Genomic DNA, 24021 nt, shown 5'->3' on the forward strand with positions numbered 1-24021 from the left:
GGAGAGAGGGGAGGGAGCAGCAGAGGAAGAAGTAGGGAGAGAGGCAGTGCCAGATCCAGAGGCCGTGTAAAGAGTATTACATTTTAACGTTTTATCTTAAAAGCAATTAAAGTGTTGTAAACTCAGTAGTGTATAATATAACCCAATTTACATTAAAAAAAATCACTCTGGCTGCTGAGTGAATAATAGATTATGGGGCAAGTATAGAAGCAGAAAGACCAGTGAGGAGCTTACTTCAGAAGCCAAGTGAGAAGGGATAACGGCTGTTTATAGAAGGCTCAGGAAGGGTTGATGGGGGACCAATTTTGGAAGGTGTTTGCAATAGCCTGGGTTAAGAACACAGGTCCTGAGTCAGTCTGCTGCAGCTTGAACTTGCCTCAGACATTAGTTAGCCATGTTCCCAAGCAGGCTAACTTATCTAAGTTTCAGTTCCTTTTTTGTAAAAGAAGAAGAATAGTTGTACCTATATAGACAGGTTTTATTTTTTTGAAGATTCAGCGAGCTAGCCTATTAAGAGCCCTGAGCACGTTCCCTGACATACAGTAGGCACCCAAATTTGTTGAATAAAAGGCTATCCTAAGACTCTTTCTTGGGTCTGTTTCATTCATGTTTCCAACTTCATAGCCTTTCTTTTGAATGCTTCACAGTTAAAGTCTTTTTGAAAATTTAAAGATGATGATGATGATGATATCAACTATTAATTGGGGAAAGAGTGTCTGGGAGAGGAAGGGGACCATGTGATGCCCAGCTGCCGGCTTGAATAACTGGCTGGAAGGCTGCCAGGTTGGGAAACTGCAAAGACGAAAAGAGGATCAGCTGGGAGGAAGGTGAGCTGTTATGATCAGGAGTAGAAAAATCTCAGCTGTCAACCTCCTACTCATGTGATTTTACCTGGTTGTATGCCCTGGAAAAGGAAAACCCTTCTGGAGAACACTGGAAAAAAGACAAAACCCATGAGGTTTTGGGGGAGAGAGGGAGAGTCTGCATGTGGTCTCCATGAAGGAGAAATCCACACATATAAATTTTGCCTTTGAGAAAAACCATGTGAAGTCACCCAATATTCTCACTCAGGCAACAGAGGCTATATTCTTTAGAAAGCACTTGGAGATTACCGAAGGAAATGTGGCTTCTGAGAAGGGTCAGAATAAGATATAGAATGCCAAGTGAATGCCAGATTTATTTATAGATATAATTTATGGTTACCTAGTGACAAGAAGAGGAACTGGCCCAGAGGTTATAGCAACCATGGATTTTAGAACCTACAGTGAGTAAACCAAGAAATTTGGGTCATTCTTGGCTGTGATGCCTTCCAATTTAAACTCCCTGTTTACATCTGGAAACATTTAGGGAAGCCTGGAAGACATATGCTATCTATTTTTAATTCAAAGATTCAGAGGTACCCATAGAAGCACTACGACCATGAGAGATCCTGGTGTACCATGGATGGCTTGTGGAGAGAGAGATACATGAGTGGGAATCCTGATGCCACCATTTCCCATCAGTCAAGTTACTTTGCCTCTCTGAGCTTTACTTTATCTGCACAGTGAGGATACCTTGAAGAATTACTGTAAAGATTACATGAAAAAATCTATACAGAGAGGTGCATGGGAGAGATTAGATGTGCAAATTTCTAAAAGTGAAAAACTCCCACTTTGTACTTCGGCAAGTCTAAGCAGTTTGTGTGGTACATGTCGTGTGTGTGGGTGTGAGCACACGTATGTGCATGTGTGTGTGCACATCTATGCAAGTTCGTATCTCAAGTGTTTGCCCAAAAGAACTCAGAAGCCACAAATGGACTATACTAGCAATGCTGTGTAGGAATGATAGCTTCACTTTAGGCTGAAGGAAACAACAATGGACAGGAACCAGCCTGAGGTTGACTATTAATCACAACCATTACCCTAGGAATCATGTGTGAGACCACTTAGAGGGTAAGAGGACTAGAGACCTCGCAACCAATTTGAATGTTATTATGTGCTATGGATTGAATTATCTCCCCACCAAAATTCATATGCTGAAGGCTTAATCCCCAATGTGGTGGTATTTGGAGATGGGGCCTTTGGGAGGGGATTATGTTTAGATTAGTGACTTTACAAGAAAAGACAGAAGAAAACTTTTTATCTTTCTCTCTCTCTGCCATGTGAGGACACAGAAAAAGGTATCCGTCTGCAAGGCATGAGGAGGGTCCTCGCCAGAACTCAACCGTGCTGGCACCCTGACTTTGGACTTGCAGCCTCCAGAACTGAGAGAAAGTAAATTTCTGATGTTTAAGCCACCCAGGCTATGATACTTTGTTATGGGAGCCCAAGCCAAAACAATGTGGTAGCCCACAACAATCTAAAGATGATACACCCCTGAATTAAGGCTGTAGGGATAGAGAAGAGGGGACAGATGTGACAGCTATTTTCTAACTGAAAGGATCTGATGACCATGGGATGTAGAAATAAGATGATGTCTCCCAGGTTTTTAACTAGAGCAACTGGGAGAAATGCATCACTGAGGGAAAGATGGAAGAGGAAGAGCAAATATGGGGGTGGGGCAGATGAAGCACCCTGTGTCAGGCACACTGAAACACTGCTGGTATTGACATGGAACCTTGAATTCAGAAGACAGATCTGATGGAAGGCTATGGATTTGACCTTATCAGCCAAAGAGAGCACCACCAGCCTGAATGAGCTTGCTGACAATGTACAGGCTGAGGAGAGAATAGGGCAAGTAGGACAGATTTATGATAATATACATTTTAAAAAACCCCACAGGGATCACATAGAATAATATTTCCCCCCAAATAAAACTGGTTCTATAAACGATTTCTACACATACCTGATCTTGTAGTAGAATGCCTCCAAATGCCCAGATACAAGCAAAGACAAAATAGACCTCATAAACCTCCTTCGGGCTGTCAGAAGGTACATTTTCAGGAGTCAACAAACATTCCAAAAGAGTGCAAATAGTCTAAAGAAAAAGAAATAGCCATTCTTTCAGGGAAACTTTTTTTAAAACAGTGAAGTAAGTTCACAGGGCTTATTAACAAATCCACTGTACCCTTAAGAGATTCTGTGATTTTTCCCCGTTCTGTGATTTGCTACCCCGTGAGACACAAAAATGGTGGTCTTGGGTTTCTGAGTCAGCGGTGGACATCCTTGGCCACTTTCAACCAAACTAATCTTCTAGGTAACAACAAACTGTTAAAAAAAAACCCTATTATCATAAATCCTCCAATAATCACTGTAATAAAGAGAAATACATAAAACCAAAAAGAAAAAAATAATGGAGATATAGCTGGGCTGTCTTTTTTATAAATAGGGAGTCATATTACTACATACTACACATAGTGGGTATATTCTATAGACCACTTTCTCACTTAAAAACAAACTAAAGGCATTTTTCCTTTTCCGTAAGGGTTGCCCTACAATATCACTGGGAATGAAGGCACTAGATGGAAAGGCTATGCAACCATTTCCCACGGTTTGACATTTAGATAACCCACTTTCCCTTAGTACTTTGGCAGCTGTTTGCCCCACCTGTTGTCATAAATTTAGAAAGTTGGACGGACAGCCTTAGCCTGTGGCATATTTTAGGCAGGACACTAAATTTAACCCTGGAAGAAATGCTGTTCAGGAACTTCCTCTTCACCTCCAGGTGAAACGGCTCTATTGGTCTGAAACACACTCCGTGTCCAGGGCAATCAGGTCAGTAAGGAGGGAACATGGCTGCTGCAAACACCTTTGTCATGTGAAATCATAACCATAATGAACATGTTTTTGAGCTAGTTCTCTAAAGCAGCAGTCCCCAACTTTTTGGCACCAGGGACCGGTTTCGTGGAAGACAATTTTTCCATGGACGGCAGGGGCAGTGGGGGGGATGGTTCAGGAGGTAATGTGAGCAATGGAGGGGGAGCAACGGGGAGCGAGAGGCAGATGAAGCTTCCTCGCTGGCCCGCCGCTCACCTCCTGCTGTGTGGCCCGGTTCCTAACAGGCCATGGGACCAGTACTGGGCTGAGGCCCGGGGGTTGGGGACCCCTGCTCTAAAGCACAAAAATGGTTGTCATGAGTTAGTACTGTCATAGACCCTCAAAACTCATGATACCCTTCCCCCAGTTTTTGGAGGCAGCAGGAGATTTTGATCACTATCATACACACAGCTACGGAAGCCATAACAAAGCATGTCATGTGTGTGCCTCTCCTTCCCAACCATGAGAGGTGGGGAAAATCCATGGTAACATGGAAGATGGGTCCTGGACATAATTTGGAAATGTTTTCAAAATTTAAATAGTTGAGCGCCTGTTATATTTTTCAGTCTCTCTTGATTTCCATTATTTTATATTGTGCCATGACTGCCAATTTAAAATAATCTTCTAATGGAATAAAACTCACCAATTTGTTATCAAGAAAAATAATGTAAAACTCTGAGGCTTTGCTATTCCTGAGTAGAAGACATGTAAGTCTAAGGAACTGTTAAAATCAAAATGAAAAAGACTGAAAGGTCTGAATATGACATTATCTACTGATTTGAACATGCTGATAACTCACCTGATTTTTTGTTTTCTCCCAAACACAGTACTTGGAAAACATTTTAAGCTCTGTGCCAGCAATTAATAAAATCATACCTTGGTGTATATTCTGAATGAGTTAAAACACCTTACCAAACATAAAGCAAAAAAGTTTCATATATTGGAAAACATAGTACATTAATTTCTTAAAGTAGCCTTTTAAAAAGAATGAAATAATGCCATTTACAGCTACATGGATGGACCTAGAGATGATCATACTAAGTGAAGTCAGACAAAGAAAGGCAGATATCATATGATATCATTTCTATGTGGAATCTAAAATATAACACAAACGAACTTATCTATGAAACAGAGACAGACTCAGACATAGAGAACAGACTTGTGGTTGCCAAGGGGAAGTGGGGCTGGAGGGAGGGACTGGGAGTTTGGGATTAGCGGATGCAAACTAGTATATGTAGAATGGATAAACAACAAGGTCATATTGTATAGCACAAAGTATATTCAATATCCTGTGATAAACCACAGTGGAAAAGAATATGAAAAAGAATATATATACATACATATATATGTGTATATATGTGTGTGCATATACACATAACTGAATCACTTTGCTGTATACCAGTATGTATAACACAACATTGTAAATCAATTATACTTCAATAAAAATAAGGTAGTCTTCTTAAGCTATTCTCTTGTACACTCATTTTTGTCTCAAATTTTGTCCTTATAAGCAATCACTGCAAAGAGACGACTTTATACAACAGCAGCCAAAAAAGGAGGTAAGGATAAAATGCCATTTCTGAGTACTACAAAAGGAGGAAGTGAGAGCAAAAATCATATTAATTCCTACTGACTTATTTTCACACTACTCTTGAGTGAATAAGTTCGCACCAGAGAAACACAAATACACAAGTCAAGTTGAGAAGGAACTCGATACTTGCTTTTTTGCAAGTATTACACCAGAGGACGTCTAATTAGGCTAACCACAAAATTAATTCATTATGAATAAATTCAGACCTGCTTTCAGAAATAAATTATACCTCAGATAATTACTGTTGAAGACTATCGTTTTCTTAATTGGTGTGTGAATTATCCAAAAACCTGAACTTTCTCTTCTTATTAGGCTTGTGACTATTTCTAATTTAGCTTCAAACAAATTCTGTACCATAGTAACTTCACGGTAACAAAGTACTTCAAAACCAATTTTGCTCCTAAAGAGACACAAGTAAAGGTTTCTAACTGTAAACCTTCTGTGAAGTTTTAGACTTGTAAAGCCTGGGGAGAGTTATTCTTCACGCTGAGATTAAGATCACAACCTTCATTTCTGTGTGCTGTGAATTATTTTCATTTCCTGCCGTGACAATGTATCATATATACTCTTCACTCTAACCAGCTGTCTCACAATGAGGATCAGAAAAAAAAAATCTATGCCTGAAATACTATGAACTAGACTGACCTGACTTGAGGACTATTTTTGGGAGGGGGAGAAAAGAAAGGGAAGAGATAGTGGGAAGCCTGGCAGGGTGGTGCCCGACGAGGTGGAGTTCAGAAGCTTTATCTTACTCACCAGCCAACATCTTTAATTGCATGAATTTTTTGTATTCAAAAACAACACACTGAGCACCTTCTCTGGGCCAGTTACTTAGGAAACAGAAAAATAAAAGAGGCTGTTACTATCCTGTTCTTCTTATTCCATGCAAATATACTTGGGAAGAACACAATGATTCAATAATGTATTTGGCACCTACTATGTGCTTGGCATTATGAAAATCTCTGGAGATATAAAAATGGTAAAAGGTGGCTTCAGTCCTCTGGTTCACAGTCTTGTGAAAGAAACAGACCACAAACCCAAATGGTCATAGCATGTGATAGACGTGTGATAGAGGATTGCAAAAAGCACTGGGGAACACGGGGGCTGGGGTGGGGGAGGGTTGGAGCAACCTAACCATTCCAGAAACCATTGCATCTTTTTGAACAAGCAAGAACTTCTATTCTGATCAAGCCACACTACCACATCAGGACTAGAGTGTGAAACGGTGTGACCCAGGACAAACCTGCACCAGGCTGCTCTCTGGAACTGAAGTGATGGTTTTAAAGCTTGTTCTCAGCTTATCCAAGCACGCAGGAATGTATTTATCAAAAAGGATCGTTAAATTGGCCTTTTCTGACTGATGCTGCCTTCTGTCTATCCAACTGGCCACATACCTGAGAAAGAACACAGAAAAGCTTTTATGGACACCGGGCTTGAAAAGCAAAATTCCACCAACTCAAAAGCTTCCCCCTTCAACACAGCTTGGTCCAACACTTCAGGGACACGTTGAGTGGGTTCATTCTATTTTTCAAATGGCAAATATTTTAAAATGACCCTTTAAAAACTTGTTTTAATGGCCATTTTTACCTTAATGAAAAGAATGTAAAAGAAACTCCTAATAGCACTTAGAAACCCAACATAATAGACAGTAAGTAGGCCATTACTGAGCATTTATAAGGAAGTACAGTTTGTCATTTCCTAGAGGACTGAAACTATTTTCAGAGGGTAAGCTTTACTTATGAAAACAGCTTGGGATTTTTCTTGATGAAAACTGGCATCAATTACTTAGTAATGAGAAATCAGTTACAAATAAAAAGGTGAAAATTCCATAGGGGCTATTTCCAAGTCCCTCCTTGTTCACTGGACTGAATGTAACTCTAACCTGATAGCTGCTAATGTGGTTCCAGTAAGTGGCTCTAAAATGGTATCTCACACTTGGGTACCTGTGTATGAATCTGAAGCTTATAAAATGTTACCAATTTTGATACATTCATATCTCTAACATATTAATAAAACACTACTTATCAATAAAAGGAAACATGACTTAGTAGCACCCACCGTAGTCTCTGGAAAGAAACTGTATGATATGACATGGAAAAACAACTGCTCAAAGAGTTCTCATCAAATAGGAAGCAGTGATCACAAATACATATAGCTGCCACCAGAGACGCAGTGCGACCAGACCCATGACAGCTACACCTTGCTTTAAGCAAATCAGATTTCATATTTTTAATATCAGAAGAAATTAAGGCGAGATGATTATCTTAGAAAAGGCTCCCTTTGATATTCACAAGCCTTCACAATAGGGTTTTATTAAATATTCAACTACCTATACACTACTGCTAGATTTATAAAATATCTACTGTCAAAACTTTTTCAGGTCCAAGAGGAATGATTTTCAGCTGACGTCCAGTCGCATGATGGTAACTGAGAGACCACTTCTGGTGCTCCATGAGTTGCATCCAGTGGGCACCATGGAACAATGGAATGCAGGGGTTAGGTAGTGGGAATGAAGGCCACACCTACCACTCAGCTACTCATTTTACTCTTCATAAGCTGTCAGAAGTGGAATCTTAGTATCCAGAGCTTATTGCGGGGAGGGGGAGCAGGGGAGAGAACTGTTTAGGGAGATGGAGCTCTAAGACTGCCTGGGTCTTTAACCATTTTTTAACTCTGTTACCTTGGGCAAGTCAGTTAACCTCTCTGTGCCTCAAGTTTCTCATCTGTCAATGGAGATAATAATGAAATGCACTTTCTAGGGTTGTTCTGAGCAGCAAACGAGTTCTCATGTATTAAGTGCTTACATTAACATCTGGCATATAACAAATTCTCAATCAGTGCTACTCATTAGCACAAAGTTGGTGGATTTGGGAGAACTGGGAGAACTGGGTTCGGATCCTGGCTCTGCCTCTCTGATCATCACCTAAAGACAGTATGTTCGGTAGGGCTTAAGAGTTGGTAGGCAGTGCCCTGATGCACGTAACAAATTCTACCCCTACTCCCCACCCCTGTCTTTGGTCTCTGTGGGGTCAGAAGCCTGTGTAGGGGTAACTAGGAGCTGCAGTGTCAACACAGCCCCAAGAGGCGGAAGTGGTCTTTGCACTTAGGGGACATGTAATAGCTACTTCATTGACCCACGTCGGCAGTAGCCGAAGTCTCAAAAAGGAGAGCCGACCAGGCCCACGAGCAAATGATGCTGTTGTACCAATTACGTCCACAAATAAGAAAGTGAGTTCAATCAAACCAGGAGACGTGGTAAGAGCTGATCCTGACCGGGGGAAAAAAAACAACCAACAAAAATGACCTCTGCTAGAGGTCAATCAAGCACACCACACAGCATTGGAAGTTAAAAAAAAAAAAAAAAAAAAAAGTCTGTATTGTTAAATATGGACAGTTTTAAATTTCATGTATAAATTACTGCTAAATTTAGTAAACATTAAAAGACAGCAAATTATCTTCAGCAATGGCAAAAACTGAAGCTATATTTTTGTATTGTTGGCAATTCCTTTCACCTTACTTCGTATAAAAGTTTCTCATGATTTTTAAAAGATGCTGTAGATTTGAACATAGCCAAATGAAACACACTGCTATCATACAACATACAAGTGAAAATATCATACTTATTTATTCCTTACCTACATAAGTGATCACCCACATTGCTGCCCCTGCCTCAGGAAATAGCTACATTGTGATGCCTTAATGCATCATCTTAATGCCAACGTCTAGGTCACTAACAGAGAATCTTTGGCTCATCAGTGCTTGCAAATATATTCCATATAAGCAGCTGTGTTGCTCTTCTTCCTTCTCTAGAACTGCTATAGGCACATTACAGGAAGTCTAAAGTCCAGCAGTTTAGAAACTATATAGGTAGCCAAAGTCTTCAGGCTTCTGAAGGCTTTTTTTATTTATTACTCTGTAGTCTGCGGTTGGAATCCTGTCATACAGGATAGCAGGAATTCATCAGAGTTCTCTATAGTTTGCCCCTCACAGCTACAGCTGGGTTTTCTATTATTCACAGTGGCTTGGAAAATAGCAGAAGTTAAAACGACCCACAGATCAGGAGTGTACACTGATGATTTCTGAATCTGTATGTTTACACATATAAACAATATCCAAAGATGAAAGGATGGGATTGCAGGGGTAGAAGACAACAAGCTTATCCAATGCAGGTGAGAGAACGAGTGAGACAAAGGCAAAAGAATATTTTTAGCTAAATTATTAGAGAAATACAAATCAAAACTACAATGAGGTACCACCTCACACTGGTCAGAATGGCCCTAATTAAAAAGTCTACAAATAATAAATGTTGGCTAGGACAGGGAGAAAAGGGAACCCTCCTACACTGTTGGTGGGGAGGTAAATTGGTACAGCCACTATGGAAAACGGTATGGAGGTTTCTCAAAAAACACTAAAAATAGAACTGCCATATGATCCAGCAATCCCACTCCTGGGCATATATCAGGAAAAATATATAATTCGAGGGGCTTCCCTGGTGGCACAGTGGTTGAGAGTCCGCCTGCTGATGCAGGGGACACGGGTTCGTGCCCCGGTCTGGGAAGATCCCACATGCCACGGAGTGGTTGGGCCCGTAAGCCATGGCCGCTGAGCCTGCGCATCCAGAGCCTGTGCTCCGCAATGGGAGAGGCCCATGTACCGCAAAAAAAAAAAAAAAAAAAAAAAAAAATATATATATATATATATATATAATTTGAAAAAATACATGCACCCCTGTGTTCATAGCAGCACTATTCACAATACCCAAGACATGGAAACAACCTAAATGTCCACTGACAGGTGAATGGATAAAGAAGATGTGGTATATATATACAATGGAATATTATTCAGCTGTTAAAAAAAGAAAGAAAGAAATAATGCCATTTGTAGCAGCAACATGGATGGACCTAGAGCTTATTATACAAAGTGAAGTCAGTCAGAAAGAGACAAATACCATATGATATCACTTATATGTGGAATATAAAATATGACACAAATGAACTTATCTATCAACACAAAATAGAAACAGACTCATAGACACAGAGAACAGACTTGTGGTTGCCATGGGGGAGGGATGGATTGGGAGTTTGGGATTGGCAGAGGCAAAGTATTATATATATATATATGTATAACTTAATCACTTTGCTGTATACCTGAAACTAACACAACATTGTAAATCAACTATATTTCAATAAAGTCAATTTTTTAAAAAGGAGTATTTTCAGCTAAAGTAATAGAGAAAGAAGTATGATCTCAAGTTGTGGCTACCAAAAGTTATCTTCCAGGAATCAGACAAAATTCCAGAAATACTCCTGCATTTTCCTATCATTATGTACAAGCCATGCGATACACAGTTTGGTAGATCTCACTTTCACTTATGCTCACTTTAAATAATTTAAATAATTATAAATGAATTTAATTCATTACCTGTTTGTTTTTCCCTTTCTGTGCATCTTATTCTTTTCTACTAGAAAAACTTCTCACTGATCATAATCTTCAGAAATTTTCTTCTAACTCCTGCTTTCTCTATTATCTCAAGATCTCAACAGACATATATGAACTGTCTAGGATTCTTCCAGTAAACTTACTTAGAACTCAGAATTAAAATAGTATTTGATTTCTAGAACTAGTCACATAATGATGTGATTTTAAGGATGTTGTTTGACCTCATACCTGTAAAATGTGGACATAAAATTATGCTTTTAAATAGCTCAGTGAATTTTAACAAAAATATTCCAAGTAGCTTAAGCAATAATGGCACTCTATTTAGTCCCACAGAGATACTATGAACCCCACAGAGATACTATGAACATAGTATTTCATAATCTCTTCTATCCAAAATATCTTATCAGTTCCCATAATATGAATTAAGAAAATATATTTCCTAACTCTGTTCACTGAAAGGTCTAGAAGCAATGACATACCAGTGGCAATGAGCCCTCCTAGCATCCCTATCTTGGATTCTAAATATCACTCCTTATACAAAAAGCAGTCACTTCCAGCTCCTTAGAGGAATGGGTGAAAGAAGCATAGGGGAAGTAAAGTCTGAGATGAGCCAGAAGTATCTGCATTAGCCAGAAAGCAAAGTGCTCAAAGACTTAGAAGAACAAGTACAAAGGAACATGCAAGGGGCTGGCTTGAAGGGGGTCCTGCTGGCAATATTTAGGGCAACTTGAGCATGCAAAAGAATACTGTTGGCAATGAATCATAACCCATTGAACTAAGACAAAAGGAGCCATGAATAGAAAATGACACTCCTCAAAAAGAAAAAAGGAAGGGGGGAGAGTGAAAAAGAGAGAGAGGAAGGAAGGAAGGGAGGAAGGAGAGTAGAAGGGGAGAAAAAGTTCTTTACTAAAAATGTCACCTAATATATGGAGACAGAAGGGTTGACCCACTTTGTAACCACCAATGGGTTATTCTTCGAAATGTCTGGCTTGTTCTCTTCAAAACTGTAAATGTCATGAAAGAAAAAGGTGGGTGGATATTCTAGATTAAAGGAGAAAACAGAGATATGTAGATGCAATGCATGGTCCTTGTTTTGATGCTGGATTTTTTTTTTTAAAGCTACAGAGGAAATTCCCAGGGTAGCTGGGAAATTGTGAAAAATTACTGTTTTTTTTTTTTTTTTTGCGGTATGTGGGCCTCTCACTGTTGTGGCCTCTCCCGCCGTGGAGCACAGGCTCCGGACGTGCAGGCTCAGCGGCCACGGCTCACGGGCCCAGCTGCTCCGCGGCATGTGGGATCTTCCCAGACCGGGGCACGAACCCGTGTCCCCTGCATCGGCAGGCGGACTCTCAACCACTGCGCCACAAGGGAAGCCCTACTGTTTGTTTTGATAGTATTTTATCAAAGATGAATTTCCTAGGTATGTTAATTGAATTATGTTCATGTAGGAGAATACCCTAGTTTTTAGGAGAGAGATGCTGAAGTACTTAGGGATGAACTGTCAATGTCTCCAACTTACTTTCAGATAATTCAGCAAAAATAAATAAAAGTAGAAAATATAGGGGACTACCCTGGTGGCGTAGTGGATAAGGCTCCGTGCTTTCAATGCAGGGGGCCCAGGTTCGATCCCTGGCTAGGGAACTAGATGCCACATGCATGCCGCAACTAAGAGTTCACATGCCACAACTAAGGAGCCCACTTGCTGCAACTAAGGAGCCCGTGAGCCACAGCTAAGACCTGGTGCAACCAAATAAAAAAATAAATATAAAAAAATAAAATATATGTCTCTCTCTGCCTGTGAGAGAGAGTCTATGTACAGCCAAAGGAAATTAAATTGGGTAAAACTGTAAAAATTGATGACTGCAGGAAAAGAGTGCATGGTTGGACAACGTATTACCTACTACCTTTTCAATTTTTCTATATTTTTGAACACTTTTGAATTAAAAAGTCGGGGAAAATTGAGACAGATACTGGTTTGGGAAATTAGGTTGATAACTATATTGATCTCAGAAGGTAATTAGGGATTAAATGAATCAATACATGTAAAGCTATCACATTTTTAATATTATGACATTAAAGTAAGGTAATAAATTATCCAATAAATATGGAGTTAAAAATATACCACCCCCAACTTGAAAGAGCCACTTTTTGGTAGTTCATTGAAAGTTTCTGGCAGTAGGAGGTAAAAATATAAAAATATCCTTTACAGAAGATTCCCATTATTTTGGATAATGACCTGGATGGACCCTTTGGTCACACATATGAAAATTAAAACCTACCCATTGATCTTAAATTTAAAAAAACCTCCATGAAAATAAAATCTAATGGTGAAGAAGGGTTTAACTTTCTCAAGAATGTAAATTGGGTGACTCTTTTGCCAAATTGTGACCTCTGACTTATGAGATAAAAGTCTTTCTTTAAATGGGGATTTAGACCGCTTTTGTTAGCACAAATCTCCATATGTTATTAAAACTGAACTACAGAGACCTTGGGAACTGTGAGATTCACTACTGAAATCAGACCACACCAGTGGGGGTGAGGGGTACAAGACTGCCTCTGCTATCCATATGCGGGAGTCAAGGGGCACTGGAGATTTTCCGTCAGCTAGACCCCGATCAACAGAAGCATCCTAGGAGATAGTCAAAACCCTAGCTGGGGAAAGGAGCTATTAGCTCAAGAACTCTCCATTTTAGAGTTTTAAAAATCACTCCCTCCCCTAGCCAATGAAGGTTTACCTTCACAGAAACCTGGGTATGGCTCTACTTGGCTGCTGAGTTAGAGAATGAGACTTTTAGTAAATAAATCAGTACACAGAAAAGTAGCCTGGAGGAGTGCATGAGTCAGGCATCTGGCAGGGAACAGAGGTCATCCTCAAATTAGGATAATAGAGAAGGATCAATAAAAGGACTATTGGCAAAGGTGTGGGCGGAAGCAGGGAAACTGGACAGGAGAGTGCCATGTCATGGGGTGATGGCTGAGAAATGGTGAGAGCACCCGCGGCTGCAGGGACAAGAGAAGGAAGGGCTATCAAAACCTGGAAGCAAAGAATCTCATGGAGAGATTTACGAGGACCTGCTGATGAAGGTCACCGTCATCCTGATGCGCTCCTGCAGGGAGGGAGCCAAGGGAATGAATAGCCTAACCTCACTCTCTTTTCTCCCTCTCATTTCCTGCCAGGGCTCCTAACTGGCCAAACCAACCAGAAGCCAGAGGGCAAGGAGCCCATTGATGTGGTCCACACAGGATGGCCGCTGGGAGCACAGAGCAGGGTGGAGGGGTAAAGAGAAGATATCTGACACAAGAAGCATGCCAGGCACCAGCACGTGTTCATGGGCAGAGCTCAGATGTTTCTACAGCGCATAGTGGAAATACGAGAGGGGGTGACAAGGGACCACCAGAATGAATTATGGAAAGTGTAAGCATTTGAAGAGTAAGTAAGTGGGCACAATAAAATTGTTCTAAATCAAAGCATCAGTACTGTTCATGTATGCATATTATGTGTATACATACAAACACACAAATGTTCACTAAATGATATATCTATGTGCTCCATATGAGCTATTATTATTACTTATTCACTTAGTCAACAAATATATGTCTTAACATGTGCAAGGTGTGAACAGGGTAATGTCCAACTAAAAATGACAACTGCATACAGGTGCTAATTTAATGACTTTTAAGTTAGTCTAATTAATTAACTTTAAATTTAATTGCTAACATTTTCTTCAAATAATCAAATACATTTTTAGCATTCTTAGAAATCTAAGATTAAAAAAATAAATGTTTACAAAAACAACAAAGAACCCAAACAACTAGATTAAAAAACAGGCAAAGGACTGAAATGGGCATTTCTCCAAAGAAAATATACAAATGGCCAATAAACACATGAAAAGATGCTCAAATGATTAATCATTAGAAAAATGTAAATCAAAACTGGAATGAGATACCACTCCACACCCATTAGGATGGTTATTATAAAAAGTAGAGAAAATAACAAGTATTGGTGGGGTTATGCAGAAATTGGAACTCTTGTGCTCTACTGATGGGAATGTAAAATGGAGTAGCCACTAATGGAAAACAGTATGGCAGTTCCTCCAAAAATTTGAAACAAAATTACCATATGATCTAGCCATTCCACTTGTACATATATGTATCAAAAATAATTGAAAGCTGGGACTCAAAGAGATTATGCCCGTGTTCACAGAAGTATTATTTGCAACAGTCAAAAGGGAGAAGCAGCCCAAGTATCTACAGAAGGATGACTGGATAAACAATATGAGATATATATATCTCTACCAAATGGAATATCATTCAGCTTTGAAAAGGAAGGACATTCCGGCACCTGCTGTAACATGCATGAACTTTGAAGACATTATGCTAAGTGAAATAAGCCCAGCACAAAAAGACAATTACTACATGATTCAATTTATAAGAAGCACCTAGAGTATTCAAATTCATAGAGAGAAAGTAGAAAGGAGGTGGGGATGCTGGGAGGGCTACTGCTTAGTGCATATGGGGCTTCAGTTTGGGAAGATGCAAAAGGTTCTGGAGATGGATGGTAATGATGGTTGTACAACAACGTGAATGTACCTAATGCCTCTGAACTTTACACTTAAAAATGGTAAATTCAACATTCATGTATATTTTACCACAATTAGAATAAAAGCAATACTCACGGATTCCAGCCTAAATCCTGTGGGTTCACGTATAGAATACCAGCCCTGGAAACAGTAGCTGGGGTTGCTGTCCTTAAGTGATGAACCTCAAAGAGCAGCCTCATAGAGGGAGTGAGAGCTATGCGTTCATTGCTGGCCAAGGTCAGCACCTGGACAGAACAGCACAGCACAAAAGTGGCCATTTCATTAGGGAGCAAAGGCAAGGCTGCTAACTTTCCAAAACAGCACAAAGTCCTTCCCCCAGGAGAAGTGCCAAAGGCTAGCTCACTGCCTGAGCTAGAAATGCAGTCTGAATATATATAGGATGGATAAACAACAAGGTCCTACTGGATATCACAGGGAACTATATTCAGTATCCCGTGATAAACCATCATGGAAAAGAATATGTGTGTGTGTGTGTATTTATATATATGCATAACTGACTCACTTTGCTGTACAGCAGTAATTAACACAACATTGCAACTCAACTATCCTTACATTTAAAAAATGTTGTTTGTTACAAAAACAAGTAAAAAACAAACAAACAATGAAATGCAGTCTGAATAAAGATCTCAGTTCATCCTCAGGGGAGCTCGCTAACTCCTGAGGAACAAACTCACCAACATGGACTCACTCATGCCAACCTTTAAATAACTGTGGTAATTATTACTAAATATAAGACCCTTGTTTTAAGAGTTGATTACATAAAAAGGCCTGAATGCCATAAAAAATGAACTTTATTTAGAATCTGAACTATCACAATTTTAAACTGTCCTGTAGAAACTCATGCAAGTGTAAAGATCTTAGACCTGTATTTTATGATAGACAATGTCTTGGTTCAGAAAACAGTAATTACTCTTAGGTTAAGGGAGTTACTACTACTATTCTATAGCAATGAAAATTAATGATTTCTTTCTCCTGACCCTAACAGTAGACCTTGTGTTGCTTCAATGGTGTCTCACAGACCTGTACCTTCACCTTTTGTTTTTGCTGGAAATTCTGGATTAACCATGGCAAAATGCTTAGGAATGCATATGCAAATCTGTAGCCATAGGAACTACTTAATTTCAAGAGCTAAATTTAGCCAATTAACATAGGGCACAAACTCATTCTTTTATTATTCAAGTAGTCCATACTTAAAGAGAAGATATAATAATAATTTACGCCTAGCTCTTAGAAAATGGTAAGATGTGGATGAACTAAATCCTTGGATACATATCTAACTCTCTTTAAAGATGGTTAAATTTATAGACAAGAAAAAAATGTATTCCCTTAAATTCTTTAATAGTGAAATTAAGAGAATTACCAGGAAGGTGCCCCATCAAAGTAGTAATTACATAAAGAATATCAGGTTAATGCCTGAAACTGGTATTAAAGTCAACAAGTGAATGGAACTCAGTACACTCCAGGTGTTACATTTAAGGTTTAGCACTGAGGTATTACTCACCTTGTTATCGTCCATGACAGTATTTAGTGATTCAATCCACATGGGATCAATATCGCCATCCAGCACTATCCATTTTGGTCCATCATGCCCAAGATTTGCTTGTTCTCGCAGAATGGATGAGAATAGACCTATAAGTTAAGAGTAAGCAATCCTAATGTATAATGGAGTTGAGTGCTATTTATCTCTAAAATAAATTTGTCTTATTTGTACTGGAAGCTCTTTTATTCAGTAAGTAAATTTGGTATAAGTTTGCCACCTCTTTCAGGTGGGCAAACAGCACTACTTTTTGAGCTATCCCTGAGATCTAGACCAATGGACAAGTTTTACTTCCATGAGAAGGTTCCTTAACTTCTCAGACTGAGCAACCCCAAATGTCAAATAAAGATGATAGTACCTTCCTTGAAGAACACCTGTGGAGATTTACAGCAGGTGACGTACATGAAACTCAAAACTTACACCAAATGAAAATATTAACCTTTTCATGCACATATATTCAGTATCTATTTTAGGCCAAATATTAATTTATTCCACCTTTCTCCATTTTTCTATAACAGTATTCAAGAGAGATCATTATAAAGCTAAAGTATTCAGAAGTGCGATACATTTCTTTGGGAAATGTGTTCATTGGCATTATAATACGTTATCATTATCTCACAAGATGTAAAGATAGAAACATTTAAAATCCAGAGTCCTTTTTGCTAAGTATTATGCGTGTTTCATGGCACATTTAATAGTTGCTGACTGTTCAAAACTCAAGTATATAATACTATGGTGAAAAAAACTGTTTTGAGGCAGGTATGTGGAAGGTTTTGTTTCCTCTGTGAAGGATTTTGTGCAAAGATAAGTGATAGTCTACAGTAGAACCTGCTACCATAATTCATAAAAAAGCCAGCAACCTGTTCTAATGGACACTAATTTGAAAGGCTTCTACATATTTTCAGCATAAACGGATATTATTCCCTTCCGGCCACAGTACTTAAAAAAAAAAAAAAGAAAGCCTAAGAGAGCAAATTTTGACTGTCCCACAAACTAAGGAAGCAGGTGTACATGATACTAGGATGGAGAATGACGAGCTCTGCTCCTTTGACAGGGTCATCAGGGAAGTCTTCTCTGATGCGATGTCTGACCAGACATTCTAGTAACATAAGGGAGCAAGCCATGCAGGTATCTCCAGTGTTGCAGATGGTGGGAATACCAAGTGCAAAGGCACATGACAGGAAGATGCTTGGCAGGTTCAGAGAAGAGCAAGGAGGCCCGAGTGTATGTGTAAGTGAAAGGCAGAGAACAGGAAATGAGATCAGAGATGGGGAAGAGGGACTCAATCACACAGAACCTTGAAAGCCTTGGATAAAGGCTGGATTCTAACGGTGGTGAAACACACTGGAAACCGCAAGCAGAGAACTAATATTCTGAAGACCGCCCTCTGTCTGCTGCATGGAAAATGAATTAACAGAGACCCGTGAGGTGCGACACCGCAAATGCAGGCAAGAGGTGCTGGTGGCTTGGACTCATGTGGGAGCTGCAGAGAAGGTGAGAAGTACTGGAATACAATACGTATGTTAAAGGTAAGTAAGGCCTATAGGATTTGCTGTGAGGTTAAATGTATGCTGTGAATGTGGGAAAGGACTCAAGGATGATGTCTAGATTAGTGCATTTACAGAAATGAGAATGTTAAAAGTGATTTTAACAAAGGAATCTGCTTGTCCACAAAAGCTTTCAGGGCAAGAAACATGTCCCACTGACTTTTGCCCTGGCACCTAGAATAGTACATGCCTGAAACTCAGTATCTTGTATCAGGTACTTTATAAATGTTCCCTGAGGCATTTGTGTTGACTTCTCTGCTGGTTTACAGGGAGCCCTGACATAATTGATGGGGGATAAAATACACAGCTCTGAGCACAAACCTGCTGAATGCTAATCGACCACTTAATCAAATCTAGTTTTAATTTATAGGTTATAAATGCTGTTGTGAGCTGCTCTATTTCCAATAACACTAACCCATAAACAGTAAATCTACAACCATGACTAAAATTGGCTTGAACTGAAAAATGATTTTCTGGATTAAAAAAAAAAAAGAAAATTTTAGCACTTCAAAAGGGGAAATACTACTTGCCATCTTTCCATTCTCGGGTAGCATGATGTATGAAACCAAAGAGTTCATCTGTTGTCACAGCTTTGGGGTTTAAGTCATTCCAAATGGGTTTCTGTTTCATGTTAACATATGTTCGGTTCAGTGTTCTCAAAATCTGAAAAAGAAAGAAGGAAAAACGTTAAGAAAATTAATACTAATGTAAGCCAGATGGGAAGCAAAAGATTTCTGAAGAGTTTTCCTTAGGCATTATCTGTTCCTAGATATTCTGTGTATATTGAGAATGGGAAAAAATTTACATGTGCACATTTTCATTCACATCTTGAAAAATTTAATCCCACAATCCCTGAGGATCAGTTCACCTGATTCTGTCAAGAGAAAGTCACTATCAACTGAGATTTATAACGATGTGTGCAAAGTAAAGGACTATATGTAAATGTGCTCCTGTACATGTTATTAAAATCCACTCTGCCTGTATTATTTAGATTGTTCTTAAAATTTAGCCTACATCCAAAGTGCTTAGAGGGTATTAAAACAGACTAATGGACCCGATCTTGGAGTTTCTAATTTAGCAGGTCTTGCATAGGACTGATTTGAGTTCTAAGAAGGTCCCAGGTGATGCCTAGGATGCTGGTCTAGACATGCTTTGAGACCTAGCAACCTAGAACAATAGTTCTCAGGAGGAGATCATCTTGACTTGGGGGAAGAGGACGTGCTACTGGGCATCTCGTGGGCAGAGGCCAGGGATGCTGCTCAACACCCTGCAATGAAAGACCAGCCCCCAGGACAAAGAGTTATCCTGTACAGATGTCAAGAGTGCTGAGGTTGAGAAGCCCTGTTCTAGGTAATTGAGGAAAAGAAGTCTTGGTGATAAGAATTCACAGGATAGGTCCTCTCTGGAGGGTCCAGTGGTTAAGACTCTGTGCTTCCACTGCAGGGGCACAGGTTCTATCCCAGTTTGGAGAACTAAGATCCCGTATGCCACGCAGCGTGGCCAATAAGGAAACAAAAATAAAAAATAAATTTAAAAAGTGTAAAAAATTAAATAAAAAGAATTCTCAGGATAGGTGCTTAATACATGTGTATTTAATTAATTGACACCTTAACCCAAATATCTGCCCAACTATCCTTTCTGCTTTCTCTGAAAAGCCATGGCTTTTATTTTAGATATTATCATCCTGATCTCCTCTCACAGGGGTTTAAAGGATTGATAAACAATTGCCAAATACTTTAGAATAATCAGTTGCTAAATAACATGGCCCAAGCTTTGGTGCTCTAGTTCTATAAGCTTAAGCAAAGGTTGAATAGAACGGAATCAATGAAGACTAGATGAAAGAAATTGAATGTCTTAGAAATATTAAGCTTCTATTTTTAGAAACCATTAATCTACTGAAAATTATAGAATTTAATTTTATCCTTCCTTGCACCATGGCTCACATCTGAAACTTACTTTAACAAAATAATTACAGGTCTATCAGTTATCTACTTTACTATTTCAATGATTACATTTTTCAATAGAAAAAGCCCTATATAGGGCTTCCTTTTACACGTATTCCACTTTGGGTTCTGACCTAAATACTGGCAAGTTCTATAGACACCCATGCTCTAAAGTCTCATATGCCCACTCTGCTTATTTTTAGTTGCTGGTTACTAAATATGTTTATACCCAAGCACCCTCAGTTAAAATGCATGCAGTTCTGCATTATACTGTCTGCCAAGCAAGAAAATAAGTATGTTGCCAGGACTGTAAGACCAAACAAAATCAAGCAGTGAACTAAAAATGGGGATAATAACACCCATGGCCTATCATCGTTGTGCAGAGTAAATCACACATAATGCACCTAGCAGAGTACATAATAAGTACTTCAAAAATGTGGTTTTTGCTTCCTCCCTTTCTTTTCAAGTTTTGTTTTGGCCCTATAGAGGGCTATATTTCTGGGGGAGTATTGAAGAAAACTATTTGGGTTTTTCTTAATGATATGGGGAGGAGACACTAGGATAACTTGGGAAATATAAGAAAATAGTTTTGATCAATGCGGGTAGGGCCACACCAATCCTATAAGCCAGGTATCTTACTCTAGAGTCTCTCAATATGTTTACTTTGGATAAAAGAATTCAGGTATATTATTGAAGGATGCATAGAGCAGGATGGCATGCATCTAAGTTAGCGAATAGGATGCTATCTCACGTGGAAAGCCCAATCTTCCCTCAGTTTACTTATTTGAATGCAATGTTCTACTAGCTCCTCTCTCCCTGCTCCCAGTATAAAGGAAGGGTTTCGATTGATCAAATAGCAATGTTAGAGTCTCAGATCCTAACCCAAAATTATGAGCAACTTCACTGAAGGGAACTCTCAAACGGAAGTGATTGTAGGTCTCCCACCCTGTGCAATTTTGTTCCTTTCACGGCTGAAAGCTAACAGGCGTTTACTATACCTTGCTCTTTCCTGTGCCTGCATTTCCAACGACAAAGACAGAGTGTCGCAAGGCCAACAGCTCCTCAAGCTGGACAACCTGCAGACCAAACAACCACACACTAGTTTCCTTTAATGAGTTTGTGATTTAAAAAAAAAATCTGCCCATTTTCACCCAGTTCTTTCCTTACAACTTGAGCCAGCCCCCACTGACAGCATTACATTCCTGGAAAGTTAGAAAAGATGACAAGTGCAAAGTATAGTTGCTCCCAGATCTCTCAAGGTAGAGTATGGGGATGAGGATGAAGAAAAACCATTACTCGGTGAGTCAGTGACACAGGCAGAAGTGAAGTACAGAGGTACTTGGTACATGGCAGGGGTTAGTTACAAAAATCAATGACGCTTCATTAAGTGGGACCAGAAACAGCATATGGCCAACATCATCTACAACTGACTAATGACTTATATCCTTTGAAATATCTATAACAGATAATCTGTATGTATTTTAACACCTATGTATTCACTACACCCCAGACGAGTGAGCACATGCACAAGCCTTTGATAACTCAGGTGATATCATATGTTTCTACCCCATTACAAGCATGTGCTAATGACGTTATTTCCAACTTTCTCTAAGATGGAGAGAAAAGAAAGCAAAATTAATTTTTGGTGCACATCACCAAGAAGAACCAAGGAGTTTTATAAACTAATGAAAAGCCTGCTTACATTGAAAACCATGACTTACCCTCTCTGTGTTTTCACCTTCTCACAGAATGGGACTATATTAGAATGCTTTGATGTATATATGAAGAGCATCCTAAGGTCAGTGTAATATGTAAGTTAATGTTTTGGTTGAGTATCACTTAACCACAGTTATTGTCAATGCACCTCCCAAGGGCTGCCATGACAAGGAAATGATCCTTTTACTTTGAGGATGAAGCTTTCCTCGGGCTGCAGGCGGAGCTCCACGGTGGACTGCCTGACCATCTGTTCAAAGTGGGGTACTCTCCTCCGGGGCACATCCAGGGCTGGAAACAGGTCACCAACCAGGCCCAAAAACACAGGGATGTCATCAGTCACTATTTTAGGCATATTGAAGTCCCTTAATGCTCTCATGAGTACCTAGAAAGGAAAAGAGAAAACATTTCAGAAAAAAGCCAATACAAGGTCTAACAAACACCTAAACAGCTAAAGATGTAATCATGAGATAGATACTGTTCTCTATTAGAATGGCATTCTATCTACAGGGAGGGTAACTGCTTACAAGGTCATATATCAGAACAGCAGAAAGCTCTGCTGATACCATGGATAACCTCAGACTAAAACCAACAAATAGGCCCCGTTCCTCCCTGGATAATGTTTTGATCTTAAGAAAGGGTCTGAGGTACTTCTCTCTGTAATCTTCAAACTCCAGGATGTAAATTAACCAAGGCCATGAGACCGTTTTGTCCAAAATACTCTAAGAATCTCAGAATGATAAACTCAACCCATTTTTAGTTTCGGTTTTTGTTCTATTTTGGCTGAAAATCAAAGAGGGCTTTAGATTTTAAAAGCAGTAACTTGAACATCAGAATGACTTTTACAGAAAGAGGTAAATGCATGAAATCTTGACCCAATCATGAATTGTGACTCAGAGGAAGAGAGAAAAAGATTGGAAAAGAGAAGTAGAAAATCACATGATAAATATCCCTTAACATGTAAAGAAACTCACAAGAATAGACCTTTTCCAAAATCTCAAGCCATACTGCATCTTCACACAGGCTGTATATCCATTACTCTCACTACTTGTTTAATAGAGAAAAATGCACGATGTGGGTGTTATTGTTTTTCCCCATGAAGGACAGTGGAACATTCCCCTAGTAGCTCTAAATAACCAACTAAATATATCACTGGTGTTAGGTGAGCATCCCCCCTGTTGCTTTCTTTAAACTCATCTCACAACCCATGAAATGGACATACTTTCTTCCATTAGATTATGTCTTCATGGACTTTTTCAGGATTAATATCTCAACTCAATCAGATTTTCTAAATGTTCCTCAGAGAAAATCAAACATTGATTACTGAATTATTTATGATTGCCAAAATACTTTTTGCGGCTGATATTTCAGAAGCACTTATAAAATCACATTTTCTTTCATATATTCATATCCTTTTACTCAAGAATACTTATGGTCTTTTATAACATAAGAAATGCCAGTCCTCAAAATATCCTGTATTAAAAATAGATGTGATGCTTTTTAAAAAGTCATGCTATGTATGACCCACCATCCAGATATATATACTTTTATTTGTACAAAGCCATTTAGCTCTTCACTTAACAAAATCATATTAGCATTGCAGTACCTGATCTTCAGGTCTATTTTTATCTCCTCGTTTCAGGGAGCCAGCTACAACCAAGACAGATTTAATAGCACGAAGTCCCCAATCATAATGATCCTAAAATCAAAACACAGATATATTTTTTCAAAAATTTTATGAGGGAATCAGAGCCTCATTACAGAAGTAAAAGCCAAAAGCTAAAAGAAAAGAGTTCAGATAAATGTGTCTTAATCATGTAAAATAATATTCTCTTCCCCTCCTTGAAATTGTAAAAACCGTGTCCCTGCAGCGTCCTGCTTTTGCCTGATTCTCCACCTCTGTCAGCAAATCTCTT

General features: G+C 39.1%; 1 protein-coding gene across 2 annotated transcripts in view; it reads right to left on the reverse strand.

The window, feature by feature from the left end:
- DNAH11 (dynein axonemal heavy chain 11) overlaps positions 1–24021 on the reverse strand; it is a gene marked incomplete at its 3' end in the record, with an annotated part of 310916 nt that overhangs the window by 146921 nt on the left and 139974 nt on the right. For both annotated transcript variants that reach the window (XM_082632325.1, XM_082632326.1), the window contains exons 37-44: positions 23712–23804; positions 22296–22490; positions 21391–21468; positions 18980–19112; positions 16867–16994; positions 15441–15589; positions 6569–6719; positions 2824–2955 (exon numbers count right to left, since the gene is read on the reverse strand). In XM_082632325.1, the coding sequence (XP_082488451.1) occupies positions 2824–2955; positions 6569–6719; positions 15441–15589; positions 16867–16994; positions 18980–19112; positions 21391–21468; positions 22296–22490; positions 23712–23804 (1059 nt within the window). The remainder of the gene's footprint in view (positions 1–2823; positions 2956–6568; positions 6720–15440; positions 15590–16866; positions 16995–18979; positions 19113–21390; positions 21469–22295; positions 22491–23711; positions 23805–24021) is intronic.

The sequence above is a fragment of the Mesoplodon mirus genome (genome assembly GCF_964341445.2).
Source record: "Mesoplodon mirus genome assembly, chromosome: 9".
NCBI lineage: Eukaryota > Metazoa > Chordata > Mammalia > Artiodactyla > Ziphiidae > Mesoplodon > Mesoplodon mirus.